We start from the raw sequence: 18,457 nt of genomic DNA, 5'->3' as shown, positions 1-18,457 counted from the left end.
ATTTATAATAATCTCTTTGTTAATATTTTATTTAGAGCTCTATTTTTAACTTTATAGTTACAAAGCAAAAAGTAAACTTTGTGGAATATCTCAAAGTCTCCTTTAGTTCAATCTTCATGAAATCATAATTTATAGAAGTTGGGGCAATATTCATGTTAGTATGTTTGATGTGGTTATAGTGTATGTGTGCTAAATTATTAAGTAGAGGAAACTGTAAGGCAGTGAGGCAGTTTTTATAATCTTTTTCACCCTCATACAATTATATAAATATTTTCATGACTAAAAGTAAAGTTTATGAAATTAGTCAACAGCAGCCAGAAAGGTCATGAGCAGCTGTAAATTGTATTTAAAATTATTAAAAGAATTGTACATATTTGAATCACATAGTCAAGTCCAAACAGAAAGGATAAGCTGCCATATTTTGGTCTCTTGAATACTCACCCATGGATAGCAAATGCTTAAGAGCTGAAGACCTAAGTAATATTTTGGATACTTTGAGTGCTTTGCACTGAGAACTTGAAGATTTCTCCACATGTTCATTCTGCTTCTTGGTAACCTTTTAGCTCACCTGTTCTAACATCTACCCCTTTTCTTTCATTTTTATAGTTATAAAATTTGTCTTTTCATAAAGAAAAAATGTGTCTCCTGTTTTCGTTTAAAAGAGGATCTCTCTCAAAGAGTTTTGGAGCAAGCTTTGACAGTTAAATACCAAACACCCTGCTTGGTTTCTAGGGAACATAACAGGGTATCTTTCTCCTTACCCTTGATCTTCCCCAAGTAGGTTTTATTCTTTTAGAAAGCAGTTGTCTCTATTATAGGTCTCTCCAGTTGTGTGCTTGAAACACTTAGGGATCAGAAGCCAGTTTTTCTGCAGCTGCCAGAAATCTCTAGATTTAGTGAAAAATTACCCTATTAAGTCATCTTAAGTTCCTTGGCTCAGGTCTGAAAATTTCCTACTCAGCCGATTCCCCTGCTGTCCACTTCTATGGTTCTAGGAACCATTCTACAGCTAAGTAATACTACCTTATTTAAAAACTCTTTCAAAATCAACCTTAAAGGGGGAGAATTCTTAAAAGCATTTAGCTAATACAGAAAACCTTATAACAATACTTTGTGTAGCCCATTTTAAACTTTTCAAAATTACTCATATTCTTTACCTTGAGTTTATCCTTACTTCAAATTTGTGGGATACAAGAAGACAGTGACTAATTTCACTTAAGAGATAAGGACCAACAGCATTTTTCACAGAACAAGCAATCCTAAAATTATTTTTTTCATAGAATAAACAATCCTAAAATTTGTATGGAACCAAAGTAGACCCTGAATAGCCAAAGCAGTCTTGAAAAAGAAAAACAAAACTGGATGTATCAGAATTCCAGATTTCAAATTATTTTACAAAGCTGCAGTAATCAGAACAGTATGGTACTGGCACAAAAATAAACAGATAGAAAGACCAGAAATAAATACACAATTATATGGTCAATCTTCGACAAAGGAGGCAAAAGTATGCAATGAGAAAAAAAGAGTCTCTTCAATAAATGGTGTTGAGAAAACCGGACCACTTTCCTGCACCATACACAAAATAAATTCAGAATGGATTAAGGACCTAAATGTGAAACCTGAAACCATGAAAATCCTAGAAGAGCACAAGCAGTAATTTCTCTGACACCGGCTGTAACAACATCTTTCTAGGATGTCTCCTGAGGCAAGGGAAAGAAAAGCAAATGTATTGGACTACATCAAAATAAAAAGCTTCTGCATAGCAAAGGAAACAACCAACAAAACTAAAAGGCAACCTACTAAATGGGAGAAGATATTTGAAATGACATCTGATAAAGGGTTAATATCCAAAATATGTAGAGAACTTCTACAACTCAACACCAAAAAGCCAAATAATCCAATTAAAAAATGGACAGAAGACATGAACAGACATTTCTCCAAATAAGGCATATAGATAACCAACAGACACATGAGAAGACATTCAGCAGCATTATCAGGGAAATGCAAATTAAAACCACAATGAGATATTACCTTATACCTGTTGGAATGGCTAAAATAAACAAGAAACAACAAGCAATGGTGAGGATATAGAGAAAAAGGAACTCTCTTGCACTGTCAGTGGGAATGCGAACTGGTACAGGCACTGTGGAAGACAGTGCAGAAGTTCCTCAAAAAGTCAAAAATAGTGACGCCTGCGTGGCTCAGTCAGTTAAGTGTCTGCCTTCAGCTCAGCTGGGACTGAATCCCCTGTCGGGCCCCTGGCTCAGTGAGGAGCCTGCTTCTCCCTCTGCCTGTGCTCTCTGTCTCTGACAAATAAATAAAATCTTTTAAAAAATTAAAAATAGAGCTACCATATGATTGCTACCATATGATCCAGCAATCACACTCATGTATTTACCCAAAGAATATGAAAATGCTAATTCTAAAGGATCGTGACCTGAGCCAAAGGCAGACATTTAACCTACTGAGCCACCCACACGCCCCAGGAGCTAGAGAGTATTATGCTAAGTGAAATAGGTCAGAGAAAGACAAACACCATAAGATTTCATTCATATGTGGAATTTAAGAAACAAATGAACAAAGGAAAAAAAAATGTAAAAACAGACTCTTAACTATAAAGAACAAACTGATGGTTACCAAAGGGGAGGTAGGTGGGGGGATGGGTGAAATAGGTGAAGGGAATTAAGAGTATACTTGCCATAGTGAGCACTTAGTAATATATGGAATTACTGAATCAGTATATTGTATACCTAAAACTAAGATAACACTATATGTTAACTACACAGGAATTAATTTTTTTTAAAAAAGATAAGTAATGGAGAAAATAGAAAGGTTAAAAGAATTATCCAATATTACCAACACAGCTTGTTTGTGGCAGTCAGAACAGAGCTGGGCTTTTTCCTGGACCCTATCAACAGTAGTATCACATAATATCCAATAATGATAATACTAGCCTGTAATAATTTGAATTCTGTAGTTATTATCTTTTCCCAGAGTGGTAAAAATCCATAGATGAAAGCGTATTAAAAATAATAAGGAGGTACACAATAACCCGTACCTCTTAGCATAAAGTAGGGAGAGCATCTTTTTTGACATAGCATAGTTTTTAAAATTCCTCCATAGTGCCAATGTGATTAAAAAGAGACCTTTCTGAAACACTGCAGACTTCCTGTCAATTCACAGGTAGTTCATGTTTCATTTAATTTATCCCTGACTGTTAAGTCAAATGTAGAGGTGAGTCTAGGGTCAAATGGCATTTAGTTCTTATTGTTACATATCTGGAAATAACAAGAAAGCCTTGTTTCTGTTAAAAAATGTAAGTCTCTCTAGGGCGCCTGGGTGGCTCAGTGGGTTAAAGCCTATGCCTTCGGCTCAGGTCATGATCCCAGAGTCCTGGGATGGAGCACCGCATCGCATCGGGCTTTCTGCTCGGCAGGGAGCCTGCTTCCTCCTCTCTCTCTGCCTGTCTCTCTGCCTACTTGTGATCTCTCTCTCTCTGTAAAATGAATAAATAAAATCTTTAAAAAAAAAAAAGTAAGTCTATACTTTTTATATCGTCACAGATTCTTAAAATCATTGCCCTGGCTCAAACTCTTATGCTGACTCATATGACCAACTCTGCTTTCCTTTGTAAAGAAAAGCTTCTAAATTCCTTATTAAAAAAACGTTACATCTCTCAGGGTTCTTTATATAACTGTAACCTTAGATTTGGTAATCTCATCACAACTATTTGATTAACGTAAATTTAAGTGGAAAAATTACATAGTAGCAATACTTGATTTTGCTTTAAAAAATCATGATTAAACCAATTAGAAGAACTAATAATGTATTTAGAAATATCTATAGTTGGACTAAAAATCAGGAGATGGTTTGCTGCTTGTTTACACTGTTGCGATCCAGCTGGTAAAAATACTTGCATCAGATGAAGTTATCAAGTTCTAGATTTTTTTTCTTCTTCCTGCTTGAGGCTGAAGGTCATGCTAGTTCCTCTTCACTATTGTGTGTTGACTCTGTCAGTATGACTTCTTCATCTCCTTTAAGTGATGTTTCCTCGTTTTGTTTTTTAAGAGGTTTGCCTTCATAATCATAGCCAAACCAAAACGGAGGGTCATTAGGGTTATATTCCTGCTGCTGAACTATAGACGACATTCTCTTCGCTGCCTCCCTGCAATAATAGTGATTCACGTTAGACAGTTGCAGGAATAATTCCTAATGCAGAATTTTCAAACTAGAGCAAATTTGGAATTACAGAACTGTCACAAGTCAAATGAATGTCATAGCTCTCTTGCAATCCTGAGAGGGAGGGTAAGGGTAATTATGCAAATATGCAGGGTCCCAAAGCTTAAGTAGCTTAGTAGCACTCTGGTTGAGCCAGTTCAGAGATTAATAGACTCCAGAGAATGGGTAAGGAAACTATGCATGGCAATGGAGTGGAAACACCGAGGGCACTCTGTAGTGCCCTTGAATGAGCGTTCTGCCTGGAATTTCCAGTTTCTTTGGTGAGAGAGTACTCTAACCACCCAACCTGTGAACTCCCCTCATGCAAGAGCTCTTTTTTTTTTTAAGATTTTATTTATTTATTTGACAGACAGAGATCACAAGTAGGCAGAGAGGCAGGTAGAGGGAGAGGAGGAAGCAGGGTCCTTGCCGAGCAGAGAGCCCGATGTGGGGCTTGATCCCAGGACCCTGGGATCATGACCCAAGCTGAAGGCAGAGGCTTTAACCCACTGAGCCACCCAGGTGCCCCTCATGCAAGAGCTCTTAACCCAGAGTCCACAGATCCCTGTTGGATACATGGATGAACTTCAGGGAGGTCCATGAAGTCCCTGAAAATTCATGCAGTTTTGTATCTAATATACATTTTTCTGAGGAGAGGGTTTGTAACTTTCATCAAACTCTCAAAGGTGTCAGTGACCAAAATGATTAAAAATTAAATTACTGTCTTTCTTAGGAAGTAAGGAAGAAAGCAAAAAAAGCATCTAAAAGTCGTTCTGATGAGGGAGCAGGAGGCTGGCTGAGGACAAAGCAAAAGCTGGCACCTTGCACCCCCTCTCCACCCACTCCCCTGGGAAATGTGTGTGACATTCCTCAGGCACCCCTGACTGCCATAAATGAGAAACAAATCGTTAACTTGCAGAGATCACAATCCTGCAAGGCAGGAGTCTCCCTTGGTTTACAAATGTCCTTGAGATTTACAATAAAGAAGTTACCTTATCAATAGCACAACTTCCAGAGGCAGATAACTCAGTTCCTCAGGCCCTAAATAAAGTTAAATTTCTTCTAAATCCAAATCTCACTAACAAGGACACTTGATAGGAGAAATGTGAAACCTTATCTCTAGGTCTCAAGACAGTGTCGAATCATTTCCAAGCATATGGCCCACTGATATACATCTAAAGGGTCTCACAAGACTAGTAATAGATAACCTTTCTCCCAACAATAGCTAGCCCCTCAAGGTCCTGGAGACCTTGCTTCCAAAATTCCTTAGAGACTAACATCATCCCCTTTGTCCTCACCTACCTAACTCCTGTGTATATAACCAACCACTCCTCACATCCCCAGGGCAGCTGCATCTCTGCCTGCCCACGGGTCCTGTCCCCGTGCTTTAATAAACCACCATTTTGCACCAAAGATGTCTCAAGAATTCTTTCTTGGTCATCGGCTCCGGACCTCAGCCCACCGAACCTCACCCAGGTTCTAGAACTTCATCATATGGCGCCCGAACGTGGGGCTGTGAGTCTTTACATTTGGACTCTGATCTGAGCTTCGGTGCAAAATTGGTGAGTACTTTCTCTTTTCTTCCTTTACTCTCATTTCAGGGGCTTTTCAAGGAGTATGGTCGTATTGGAACACTTGCATGTCAGTTGCTCAGGCTGTAATCCTCTAGCCCGTGGCTGCTCTACGGGGAGGAGAGCGTCTGCCTTTTGGCTGCAAGTTAGTACCCCGGCCGGAATGGCAATAAGACCCAGAAACTTGATGCCCTCTCTTTATTCCTGTTCTTATATAAAGTTGTCTCTCTTGGGCACGGGACAGCCACCTAAGTCACCAGGACGGCTGCCAATCTTAAGACTCCCGTGTGAGGTTTCCTCCTGATTGATCTAATGTGATCCCCTCCACATCCCTGGTTTAGCCACTTCTGGCCGAGAGACCTCCACTGGGAGCCGGCCGAAACCAGTACCCGATTGAATTAAAATGCAACCGGGGACCGTTTCCTGGGGAAGTTGGCTGCAAGGACCACATGTGTTGGAATGTCGCATAGACCATGATGGATTTCAGTCTTTACTATTTCTTGTCAGTGTCTTCTACAGACTACTTAAAGCTATGAAAGTGGCTAATTTCCCCTTGCCAAACTTTTCTAGGATTTCCATGGGTTAAAATGGCAAAACAGTATGCAGTTTTCAGTACAGATGATGGCATGGCATGGCACAGTATTTTGGTTCATTCACCAGGCACCCATCAGCAGCCTAGGATGCGATGGGGAAGAGGAGGGACGCCGGCAACCCTCCAGGGCCTTTAATGGCAGGAATGCCTTCCTGGGGAAGGCAGGATGGTGATCAATAGCGATATCTTGAGGGACGCCTCTGGTCGCTTTTGACACACGAGAACCTCTGACATACCCTGTGTGGGACGCCACCCAGGAGTCAGGGGGGATTTGGTAATGGACCTTCTTTACTTTTCTGGGAGCATGGCCTCAGTAGGCTTCTTCAGTTCCCAAGGACTCTACCTTGGGGTGCCTTTTAACCCACTGGAAATAATTTGGATTGCAAAACTTGGAAAAGGACTGAGCTCCTGTAACACTGCATGGCCTCAATGGGAACAGGGCAAATGGACCTAGGATACTTCATTGCTCATACCTAGGCCTTTATTGCTCTGCACCAGGACCCCTAACTAAGGGGCTTTTGCTGAATGTGTTTGCCCGAATGAGTCAGCTAGTAAACTTCCTCCTGACATACTGGATGATAATTCTGTTAATAAGCCTCCTTCTAGTAAACCCAGGTTGCTGGGTCATCCCTAGCAAAGGGGACTCTGACTTTCTCTCTCTCTGTTTCTCCTAATAGATGTGGGGGCTTCTCCCTCACTCATTTCCCGTGTTAATGGCTATAACTGGAGCCAACTGGGGTTAGTCTCAACTCGAGACAGAGACCTTAAGGAATATTCCCAAGCAGCTGCCGAAACTCCCTTTGTTTCGGGGAAATTCCCTGTTTTCTCTGGCCTGACTTGGACTGCTTAACCCCTCCCCCCTGCTGGTGGGAAAACATGGCGTCTGCTCCTCTGTTGGGGCTGATGAGCTCTAAAACCGGGAATCCTTTCTCTGCCTCCTGGCAGCACTTTATTTCCTCTGTTTCCCCCTTCTCATGTTTGTGCACCAATGTGCGTGCAGCCTGCATGACTAGCCTCTAGATCATGCACCACGGCTCCTCCTCTCCTCACTGTCTAGGAGCAAGAAGAGCACCCCCTGGACCTAACACTCCCCACTCCAGATCTCCCCACTCGTGTCCCAGGTAAACATTCAAAGTGGAGTGGGCCCAGGTGGAATGTAAATCAGTATTGGAACTAAGTTAAGTTTGTTGGTTTAATTAAGATAGACATGTCTTTTAAGTTATCAGCAGTAAATATGAAACTTCCGAAGTTTACTGAAGATCAAATGAGCTTGTGTTATTTGTTTAAATTTGTTAGCAAAGAAATGACTAAACTGATGGTTAATCGTCTGTCTCAAAGTTTTAATGGGTAATTGCTGAAGTAGCTTTCAAAGTCTTTGGTAACCTGAAACTTTAAAGTTTTGGTTGAATGACAAATGGAATTAAATTATGGACATCTAGGTCTTAACCAAACAGGAAAAAATGCTAAGTCATTAATTACTGGATGTAGGTTTGTGCTTTTGACTTCTTACTGCAAAGAAACTAGAGTATTTAAATCTGTTGGTAAACATGTTTTGTGCTTAACTGATAAATTTGCCATCTAAAGAATTCTGTTACAACAGTTCACAATTGGTTAATAACTGATTAAGGTGTTTTGAAGAGTACAAAATGCTAAGTGTAACTAAGACTGATGGAAAATAAGGGAAACAACTCTGTGGAAAAGTAGATGATATGTAAGAAAGATTTAAGGAATGGAAATGCATTTTATTAAAGGTAAAAGGTAAACTTGTCCTAAATAAGATGGTTGTTTGGAAGGAAATGACTTGGGACAAAACCTGAATGCAAAGGAAAGTTGTAGAAGGTTTGTGAAGGGAAATCTTCAGAAAAGGAATTTTAGTTATGGTCAGGACGGACTAAGATTGAAATGAATGGGTTTTAAAGGTACATTGGTATAAGACTGAAATTCTCTCTGTTCAAAAGGATAAAGTTTCTTAGGTTAATTGATCTGCTGTTAAGAAAATGTAAATGGTTTTCTCTTTGCCCTCCCAGAAAACCCAGTTTCTATGTTTTGTTTTATCAGGTGTTTAACATCCCTAATTATATTTAGGCATGTGCTTTAAAACTTTATAAGATTTTAGCAAATGTTGACAAGATTTAAGTTGTAAATCTCTTTAACTCAGGCTATTCCTTGGTATGCTAAGTTACTCATGAAGTACTGCTAAACCAATGATAAACCTTGGGTCACATTTGGGAAAATGCTATAACTATTCTAGAGATTCTATGCATTTCCTAAAGTTTTAATGTTTTGAGAGATCATCACTTGATATTGTAATTATGGAAATGTTATGTGTCATAGAAATAACCTGATTTCCTTGCCAGCTAAAGTGTAAACTCTAGTCTCATCAGCTCTAACCATATCCATTCTGAGTTTTTGTCATTTATAATTGTTTTAATTCTCTTGTAAAATGAGTTTTATCTTAAAGGAGTTTCATATAAAGGACTTTCAGGACAAATACAGATATTTGATATATTTGAAAATCCTAAAACTGAAATGGGTAAGATTTTCCAAAACTAACTAAAGCTGCATTCACCAGATTTAGTAACATGGGACTAAATGAACTAAAAGATTATAGTGTTGTGTCTCTTAATGTTTTGTCTTGTTTTAGACATTGCTGGTTCTCTAATGTTTGCTCTTCCAGACTAAGGAAACTTTTTCTTAAGTTATCTGTAACTTACAGAGCTGTAAAAGTACTCATTTGTAAAGGAATCAAAGCTTTCAACTTTTTCTCTCTATCTGAACCCTCTGAAACCAAAAGGTCTCAATAAGTATTCTTTCTTCCATGGCAATCAGTCATTTGCATAAGTTCAATAAGAATCTGTTCTCCTTGTAACAGGACAGCATTGGAAACTGGTTATTTTACCAAGGCTTTGACTGGAATGTCATATTTGAAAAGACTCAGATATGACCAGACAGTTTAAAGGAACTAAGGTTGACTTTGTGAAACCTGGAGCCGTAAAGCCCCTTGGAACTGTTGGCCTGATACCTTGCTTACAGAGTTCCTAGCAGCCTCACCAGGTGAGTAAAGAATGTCACTCCTTGGTAGGATACTTTGGGGAGCTCAGAAGAGGCATTTGCCCAAATCAACAGGTATTGCAGGCGTGTCTGATGGCAAGTACGTGGCTTGGCTTCTGGCCCAGAGAGGCTACTAAAAGTTCAACCTAGAGATTCCTTATAAGAAGTTCCAGCAAAGCAGATTCTAAAAGATCTATATGATCACACTCACTGTTCTTGCTGAGCTTATGTAAATAATAGGTCAAGTTTGTTAAAACTGGACTTGTTTTTCAAATGACTGTCCTGATTTGGCTATCCCTGGAGATGAGGGTTATTTTAGAGAGAAAAATTATGTTTTAATGACCCACCTTTATGGATGTTAAATTCTAGATCTAATTGTCCTTAAGTGTTTGTTTACCTAAGTTGGACAATTTGAGGTAAACTTCAGAGAATTTGCATAATATCTTTAGTCAATCTTATTATTTTTTGGAGATATTAGCAGAACCCCATGGCACATGATTAAACAACTAGAAAATGGGATTGATTCCCTGACAATTGTATAACTTAACTATCACCTTGTGTGTGGCTGGGATAATGAAATTGCCTAAAAGCCATCATACCGCACTCCATAGGATTAACTATGGACTTGTGGAGATAATGGATGAACTCACTTTCTTTATGATTGGATTGGATGATGCATGGGGAACTCCCCTTATCTCTTGACAAGTTTTCTCCCACTTGCCAGTGATCCTTTGTAATTAGGATATTGTTAAGGCTGGACCACTCAAAGGGCTTCTTAATGGTTTCATCCCTTAGTCATATTTATTCTAGAAGCCACTTCTGTTGAGGTACAATAGAACAACCCTCCTCATAAAAAGCCTCAAAGCTCACTATGGGACAGTCCCTGACTGTAATGACTTCACATCAGGTCCACATTTGTCTTAGAAACCAAAGGCCACCAATGGATGATGGAGGCCGACTTATTAAATACTGGGCTATACTTACAGATATGCCAAAAATAATACTTAAAAGTTGTCAAATTTTAAACCTAGTTACCTGTATGCCTGAACCTGACCATTGTACTTCTCTATAGAGCAAAACTGTTCAGAGGTTATTGATCTTGCTTACTCTATTTGCCCAGATTTAAGATGCTCCTGTTAAAAATACAAATGACAGTTGGTTTACTGATGACAATACTTTTCATAGAAAGAATAAGAAAAGCTAGGTATGTCATAGTGCTCACTAGCACTTTGCAATTGCCAAAGCCTAAAAATCAACAACACTGACTCCAAATATGCCTTCCTGGTACTACATGCCCATGGAGCTATTTGGAAGGAAAGGGGATTGCTGTCAAGCCATAACTCCCCAATCAAATATGGGCCCAAGTTACAAAACCCTCCTTTTTGCTATACTAAGGATGGTATATGTGTTGCTTTGTTCAATGTTTCTCTACTTGGTGCCGAGACTCCATTACTGCAATAACTTCACGACGACAGATGATCCTTACCACACGCAAAGACACTTCTTCACTGTCAGCGCTGGATTCAGCTGCCTCCGCCTTTCGTGACTCCCTTCTACGTTCCTCCACCGATCAATATTGACCCGAGTAGGTAGGGACAGCTCTACGCCCCTATTCAGCAGGAAGAAGTTACAGAAGATGAGACCTTCCACCTTCAACTACCTTAAAGATTTAAGGGTCAAGATTGTTCAGGGGGGAATGATGAGGGAGCAGGAGGCTGGCTGAGGACAAAGCAAAAGCTGGCACCTTGCACCCCCTCTCCACCCACTCCCCTGGGAAATGTGTGTGACATTCCTCAGGCACCCCTGACTGCCATAAATGAGAAACAAATCGTTAACTTGCAGAGATCACAATCCTGCAAGGCAGGAGTCTCCCTTGGTTTACAAATGTCCTTGAGATTTACAATAAAGAAGTTACCTTATCAATAGCACAACTTCCAGAGGCAGATAACTCAGTTCCTCAGGCCCTAAATAAAGTTAAATTTCTTCTAAATCCAAATCTCACTAACAAGGACACTTGATAGGAGAAATGTGAAACCTTATCTCTAGGTCTCAAGACAGTGTCGAATCATTTCCAAGCATATGGCCCACTGATATACATCTAAAGGGTCTCACAAGACTAGTAATAGATAACCTTTCTCCCAACAATAGCTAGCCCCTCAAGGTCCTGGAGACCTTGCTTCCAAAATTCCTTAGAGACTAACATCATCCCCTTTGTCCTCACCTACCTAACTCCTGTGTATATAACCAACCACTCCTCACATCCCCAGGGCAGCTGCATCTCTGCCTGCCCACGGGTCCTGTCCCCGTGCTTTAATAAACCACCATTTTGCACCAAAGATGTCTCAAGAATTCTTTCTTGGTCATCGGCTCCGGACCTCAGCCCACCGAACCTCACCCAGGTTCTAGAACTTCATCAGTTCTGGACCCATTTTAAGATGGGGCAGGAGGGTTTCCACCCCCAAGCTTTTCTTAGCAGTTGGGTGTCTTACGATTCAACTCAATTCTGACATTACCTACCCAGAAACAACACCAGATACCACAGGTTAAAGGCTCAGTCTCACTAGACTGCCCTCCACTTTAGATACCAATTGCATCCAGGTTGGTGCTCAGGCTTCTGACTGACCAGCTATAGAGCCGAAGTTCCAACAACTCCCTACCCCGCCAGCCCCCGCCCTTCTTGGGTTTGAGTAATTTGCTAGAGTTGGTCACAGAACTCAGAGAAACATTTTGCTTACTGGATTGTATTATAAAAGGTGTAACTCAGGGAGAGCCAGATGGAAGAGATATACATAGGATAGGGTGTGGGGAAAGGGTATGCCCTCTCCAGATGCACCAGTCCCCAAATCTATGCTCATTAACCAACCGGAAGCTGTCCAAACCCTGTCCCGTTAAGAGTTTATGGAGGCTTCACTATATGAACATGTTTGATGAAATCATTGCCCATTGGTGATTGATTTAATCTCCCCTCCCAGGAAATCAGAGGGTGAGACTGAAAGTTCCACCCCTCTGTTTATGGTTGGTTTCCCTAGCAACCAACTTCCATCTGAAGGTGCTTTCCAAAAGTCACTTCATTAACATAAACACAATTGTGGTGGAAAGGAGCTTGTTATAAATAACAAGGCACCTATTTAACCTTTATGGCTCTAAACTGATTTCAGTTCAAGACCGAAAATTATGACAAGATGAAATATTATGACAAAGATGCTCTCATTGCTCTTATTGACCAGGAAATTTCAAGGGTTTTGGGAGATGTGAGCTGAGAACCATGAAGGAAGACCAAATATATATTGGTCATCTAAATGACCAAATATATTTCTCATAAAATCACAATATCACGGCCTCAGAAAAAAACAGTATATCTAACTTGAAAATGCCTTTTCAAGGGTAGAACAGTGCCATTTTTCAAGGAAGTTGGTTTGAATGTTGAGATCAGTACTTAAAAAAAAAACAAAAAACGAGTAATTGGCAACTTCTCTAGGATCAGAAATGAGTAATGATGTTCGCCCATGAAGGAGCTACTTTGACTATTACCATATATTACATTGAGTTATTAATTGCAAACTTCTGGAAATAATCATTGATAAAGAAGATGGTATTACCAAGTGCTTTGAGTTAAATTTGTGCTCAATGGCTATATGAGTTCAGGCAGCACAATGAAATTGGAAAAGGCTGAGAAGCATCAGTTGTTTAAAATGCTATTTCATTTGAACCAAATTTCAGATGTATTAACTTATAATCAAACTCAAAAGGAAGACAACCATAGCATTGCTAATTCCATCTCTTACCACATTGCTTTTGGCATATATAATTGCCATCACATAACACAAAAACTAAAAACAAAACAAAACAAAAAACCACACGTTTGAAGAACCATATGAGTAAAAGCAAATTATATAAATTTCTAGTTCTGAGCCACCAATCCTATGAACTAAAACTTGACAAACAAGTGTCTTCTCTTTAGAGAAGTACTTATTCTCAGATTTGAAAATGATAAGTTTATGGTCAAAGATGAAGTTTTGCATTGTTAATGTTTTAATTTTTTTAAGTGTGGTCGTACATTTGAAACTTCTTGTATGATCTTTATATGTCCTTTAAGTAGGACATCATTACGCAGTAATAATAGTGTTATATCTTTAGCTCTCCCCCATTTTCTTCTGAAGATTATTCTTGCTTTCCAATTCTGTGGAGTTGAGATTGCCATGTTTTTGAGGGTGTTTTCCATGAGATTGTTTTCCCTTGAGTACTTACTGCAACATAATACCAAGTGTTGAGGGAATCTGAAGCATAAAATATTTGCACCATCAGTTTCATATATATATATATATATATATATATATATATATATATATATATATATATAAAACACACTACCCTAGGCAACAGAGCTTCATCGTTACTTATCCTTCACCCCATGTCTGCCTATTTAAACTCAATCAGTCTTTCAAAACTTCAAACCAATCCAGCCTCTTGTAAAGACCCAACCCCAATCCCTTCCTCCTCTGAATTCTATCATGGAGTTAATTATTTTCTAATACATAGTTTCGTGGCATTAATTGTTTGTAATTTTAAACTTTATTATTTTCCTTTTGTTTGAGAAGGTAATACGTTATTTAAGGGTGTATTCCATTTCTTCATTGACATCTTCAATGACAAGGAAAACAAGATATTTTCAGCAGTTTACACCGAGGGAAGCCCTTTTTGCTCTCTTCTGCAGGTTTGTTTGAGGCATTCGTAGGTTGCTATTCCCAGCACCCTCTTGGCCCCCTGTCTCCCAAATAGCAGAGCTCTGGACACGCGTACTGTAGTTCACAGTTGTTGGTCATGATTCAGTGTCACTGATGACAAGACCAGTATAATTACAGGCAACAATGGTCTTGACCTTTAGGAAAGGGATGAGTTTGGGGAGTAAAAGATTTGTAAGTAATTGACCAAAGAATATGCAACCCCTGGCCTCAGAAGAGCAGCAGTTTTTGAGAGGTATGATAAGCCGTAGGAGGATAAGTACTCTTAATGCTAAATTTAGTAACATTTAAATAATGGGTCATACTACAAGCTACAAGCCAGGGTAAATGAGATGATAATTAGGGCAAATAATGGGAGTTTGAGGGGAAAAAAAAAACCAAGAGAGTTGGGGATATGGAATCCTCAATATAGACAAGAAAAATAGGGAATGAATAGGGAAGAGTACTCATTAAATACAATGTAGTGGGACAGAATCAAAATGAGTTTCATGTTGAGCACTACCCATGGGGGATGTACTCCATGGTTTATGCTGTTAACTTTAAGCAGAGCAAGAGCAGTTTTATTTAAGATAAAAAATAAGTTTATTTGGGAATAACAGAGGAATCACAGCTCAGTACAAACAATCTATGGTAAACCATAGGTAAGTCCCTTCCATAGGGAAGCTCAGCTTTTGTAATGTTTTCAGAGGAAATTGGGGAGGGTTGTTTTCAACAAAAGTTTATTGGAGAAGAACAAGAGTTTGAGGTTGTGGCAGTTTCTCACTGACTGCAAGTGGCAGGCAGTGCGTTGTTGCTGGGGCAGGGAGGAATCCTCCTTCCTTTTCGCAAAAGCAGGTGATAAAAGTCCTGTGAAAAATGTCCTCCCTTTTTGAAATACAGTTGACCCGTGAAAAACACAAGGGTTAGGGGTGCTGATCCCTTATTTCTTGTCTCCATGCCACCCTCACCTTAGCTCTTAGTGGTAAGCACTGCTCTTTGTTCTACCCATAGTCATCTTCACTGGAACTAAACATCCGAGAGTCCCCTGACCATTGGGGATGATGGTTACAGACCAGAGAGGAGTGAAGGATCAGGTCTCAGACCCTTCTTACCTTCCCTTCTTCTGCCAGGAAGTAGGAGGTTAACGGCTTTCTGTAGTCTAGAGTATTTCTAAGGCATATCTTAAAGTGTGTATGGTTTCACAGCAAGGTAGAGGGGAAAAAACCTGAAAATCTGAATCTGTCCTGGGGAAAATCTGGGTTTATTAGAATTTGAATGCCAGTGTAGACTACTCCCTAATCCACTTTTTCTCCACCTTTTAGAAAATCCGCAGCCCCTGAACATGCTGTCCTCACCACCTTACTCGGACCTTTGGCATCCCTCCTTTTAGGACTGACTCCTAACACTCACGACCTGGCCAGCAGGATAGATCAGCATGGTCACTGCCAGCAAATATCTCTGAGTTCTTTTTCAAACATCCTGTTTTGCTATGTGTTTGCACATATGCACTTTTGAACAGTATCCAGAAACTTGAAAAGGTAGAAATGAATGTTCCTGCCAAAAAGAACACACACTCTCTCTTTCTCTCTTTTAAAGTAGTTTGGTGTCCTGGTATGGTCAATATACGGAAGCTAGGAAATGCTGAAAAGAAAATACATGGTTAGGAATTACTGTGTGTTCTGACTTTCTTAGCGTTCATATGGAATCCTTTGACTCCCTTGCACTCTGGCTTGCCCTAAGTGTCTTTAGGGTCCTTGGATCTTGTCGGAGATGCTTTGGGAACCAAATCACCTTTAATTGGTGAGACAGGTTTATTTGGATTAATATAGAACATGATTTTCAAAATGATATGTCAGAAACATTGTGTAGTATCCCATTAAATGTTTAATAATAATGAGGTACTGAATTTTGTAAGTGATTTTTGGGTTTTATAAATTAAAGGAGGTTCGAGGTGATTCCCATAATAACATTACTTGCCCTCACACACATTTCCTCCTACTAGTTTCTTGAGTAGGCAAAAAAGGGTGGGGGGTGTTGGAGCCAACACAAAGACCACCAGTAATCCAAGTAAACTGAGCTCAACAGAACTCATGTCTCCCCTTCTTCAAATCCTTTGAACGTTAGAGCTTTCAAAAAGCTTGAAAATCTCTAATCTAAAGGCAGAAGAGCAACATAGTAATGATAAAGAGAGAGATACAATGTATAGCTCTGCCTTTGATTTGTTTGTTGACATTGAGAGTTATTTAAGTTGCTTAAACCACTTTTCTTATTCATTTTTATGGTAATGTGGGTATTTATGAGGATTAGATGAGATGGTAAACATAAAATAGGATTGACATGATGCATAGCAAATAATTGTTAAGAAATATTATTTGTTCATACTAATAATAACATTCAGTAGTTCCAGATCACAAAGGTCTTTCCCCAAGGATTTTTCCATGAGCTGGAGAAGAGAACTCTGGTTAAATTTTATTTCCTAGCAACGGACCTCTCAGAGTGGCTGGCTAGTAATCCGTGCTGTCAGCAACTGCTTACAGAAGGCCTTCAAGAAATCTCTGCCCTGCTCTTTGGAGCTCTAAAGGCCACCAAGACTCTACTCTTTAGAGTTGAAAGTTTTGGACTCTGGACACAAAAATGTCAGAAAGGGCCCTCTATTGTTTGCTAATTATCGACTTAACATCTCTTTTACCTCTTTGTGGTTCCGTCCTTCCTGGGTTGTGGAGACCATTGTTTGGGTCTTTCTCCCTCTCTCTCACTATGCTTTTCTTCCTTTCCATGCTTTCTTGTTTTTCCCACAGAGGACCACACATTGAAAGGCTGGTTGGACACAATTGCTTCAAATCTAGTTAGATAAGTCTTGTCGTGTTTATGATCACAGTTGCTACTTATTCCTCCTTGAATTAAAGAAGCCTAGATTGTGTCTCCAAATGATGCTTCTGGAACCACTTCTTGTGATCTCTTTAGGCTCTGGGACTGGTAGAATGACAGCATATCTCATGCTGGAAGCACTCTTGCAAAAGAGCTGTAGCCAGTTTGCTCATCGACCAAAAGTTTGCTACTCCCCTGGTTCAGCAGCACAGGCGTCTTTGATTTGCAAAGCTGGTACAATATTTTTAGAGTCCATTGAGTATGGGGGAATTTATACATAGAAAAGTTTCTTCTGATGGCTGTAATTGGATTTTAAGAGCCACATCATACAATATTTTCATGTTCAAATGGAATCAAATGTGTGGGAGTCCAACACCTTGTGATTCAAAGCCCCTGAACCTCCTCCCAAACAAGAAAAATTTCCTCTCTCCCGACTACCAAATGTTCCATTTCACCCGGACAAAACAGCCACTGCAGTTAAGGGAGCCACATGAGCCCTTGTAAGAGCAAACAACTCTACTTTTTTAGAGTGAACCAAGATAGGTAAGTGATTAGACATCGTCATGAACTTGAGTCTTGAAAGGCTCATCCAAGGATTTAAGTGGAGAAGGAAGCTGCTATATAATCCTTAGAGCTGACCCCAAAACAACCTGACTCTGGCCAGGCCTTAACGCTTCTCCAGAGTTTTCAGGACCAGGTATTTTGGGAGCTCCTTGGCTGAAAAACAGTGCCCTGTCCTAGAAGCTGGAAGTCAAGACAAGTACTCGGAACCTTACTAGTGCAAATGCTGAGACTCTCCAAGCCACTCTACTGTGGGGACTGCCTTCTTTATTGCTAGATAAAGATAGAATCAAAGGATTATAGGCCTCTTTCCTACTGGAGCTTAGCAGAGGTGGGCCTATGAGGGAGACTGAGGTGGTTTGGCCATTTTAGACAATGAGATGGACAAAAGCCAGTTCCCCTCCAAGCCCTAGGACCATGTCTTCTTCTTGCTGGTAGGGACAGCCACACTTGGTGGTAGAAAACAAGAAAGACCCTGGCTGTCCTTGCTTGGGGAAAGGAATTTTTCATAGATCCAACTAGTTAACTAGAGTTTTGCATTGGGTTTTGTTGGCCAAGCCTAGCTAGTAGTAAAGTCTTACTTTGCCTTGTTTTGTTTTCTTCACATATTTTTTATCTAGTGACCTTGAAGCGGAGTGAGCAGTCAAAGGCAGGATTAGGATATTACCAGATATTTTGGGTCTTCTTAACCAAACACCATTATTTATCACGTTTTAATATCCCATACCATAATTAGGTTCGTAGGGGCTCATGCCAGAAATTCTCCATTAATTTTTACTTAAAATCCCACTTATGAGAAGTTCAGTGATATTACCTCCCCAAAAAAGTGATTGTCAAAATGCAGTCAGAAGATTAGAAGCCAAACTGCTTTGTGT

General features: G+C 39.8%; 1 protein-coding gene across 1 annotated transcript in view; it reads right to left on the bottom strand.

Annotated features, from left to right (window-relative positions):
- Window positions 1-3,975: 3,975 nt before the first annotated feature.
- The window catches only part of FBXL13 (F-box and leucine rich repeat protein 13), a gene marked incomplete at both ends in the record, with an annotated part of 240,961 nt that continues 226,479 nt past the window's right edge, over window positions 3,976-18,457 (bottom strand). Inside the window, one exon of the mRNA XM_080818712.1 lies at window positions 3,976-4,165. Coding sequence (XP_080674838.1) covers window positions 3,976-4,165 — 190 coding nt within the window. The remainder of the gene's footprint in view (window positions 4,166-18,457) is intronic.

Source organism: Martes martes (genome assembly GCF_963455335.1).
Source record: "Martes martes genome assembly, chromosome: 11".
Lineage (NCBI taxonomy): Eukaryota > Metazoa > Chordata > Mammalia > Carnivora > Mustelidae > Martes > Martes martes.
The sequence above is the reverse complement of the archived record's forward strand: the minus strand, read 5'-3'. Positions and strand labels throughout refer to the sequence as shown.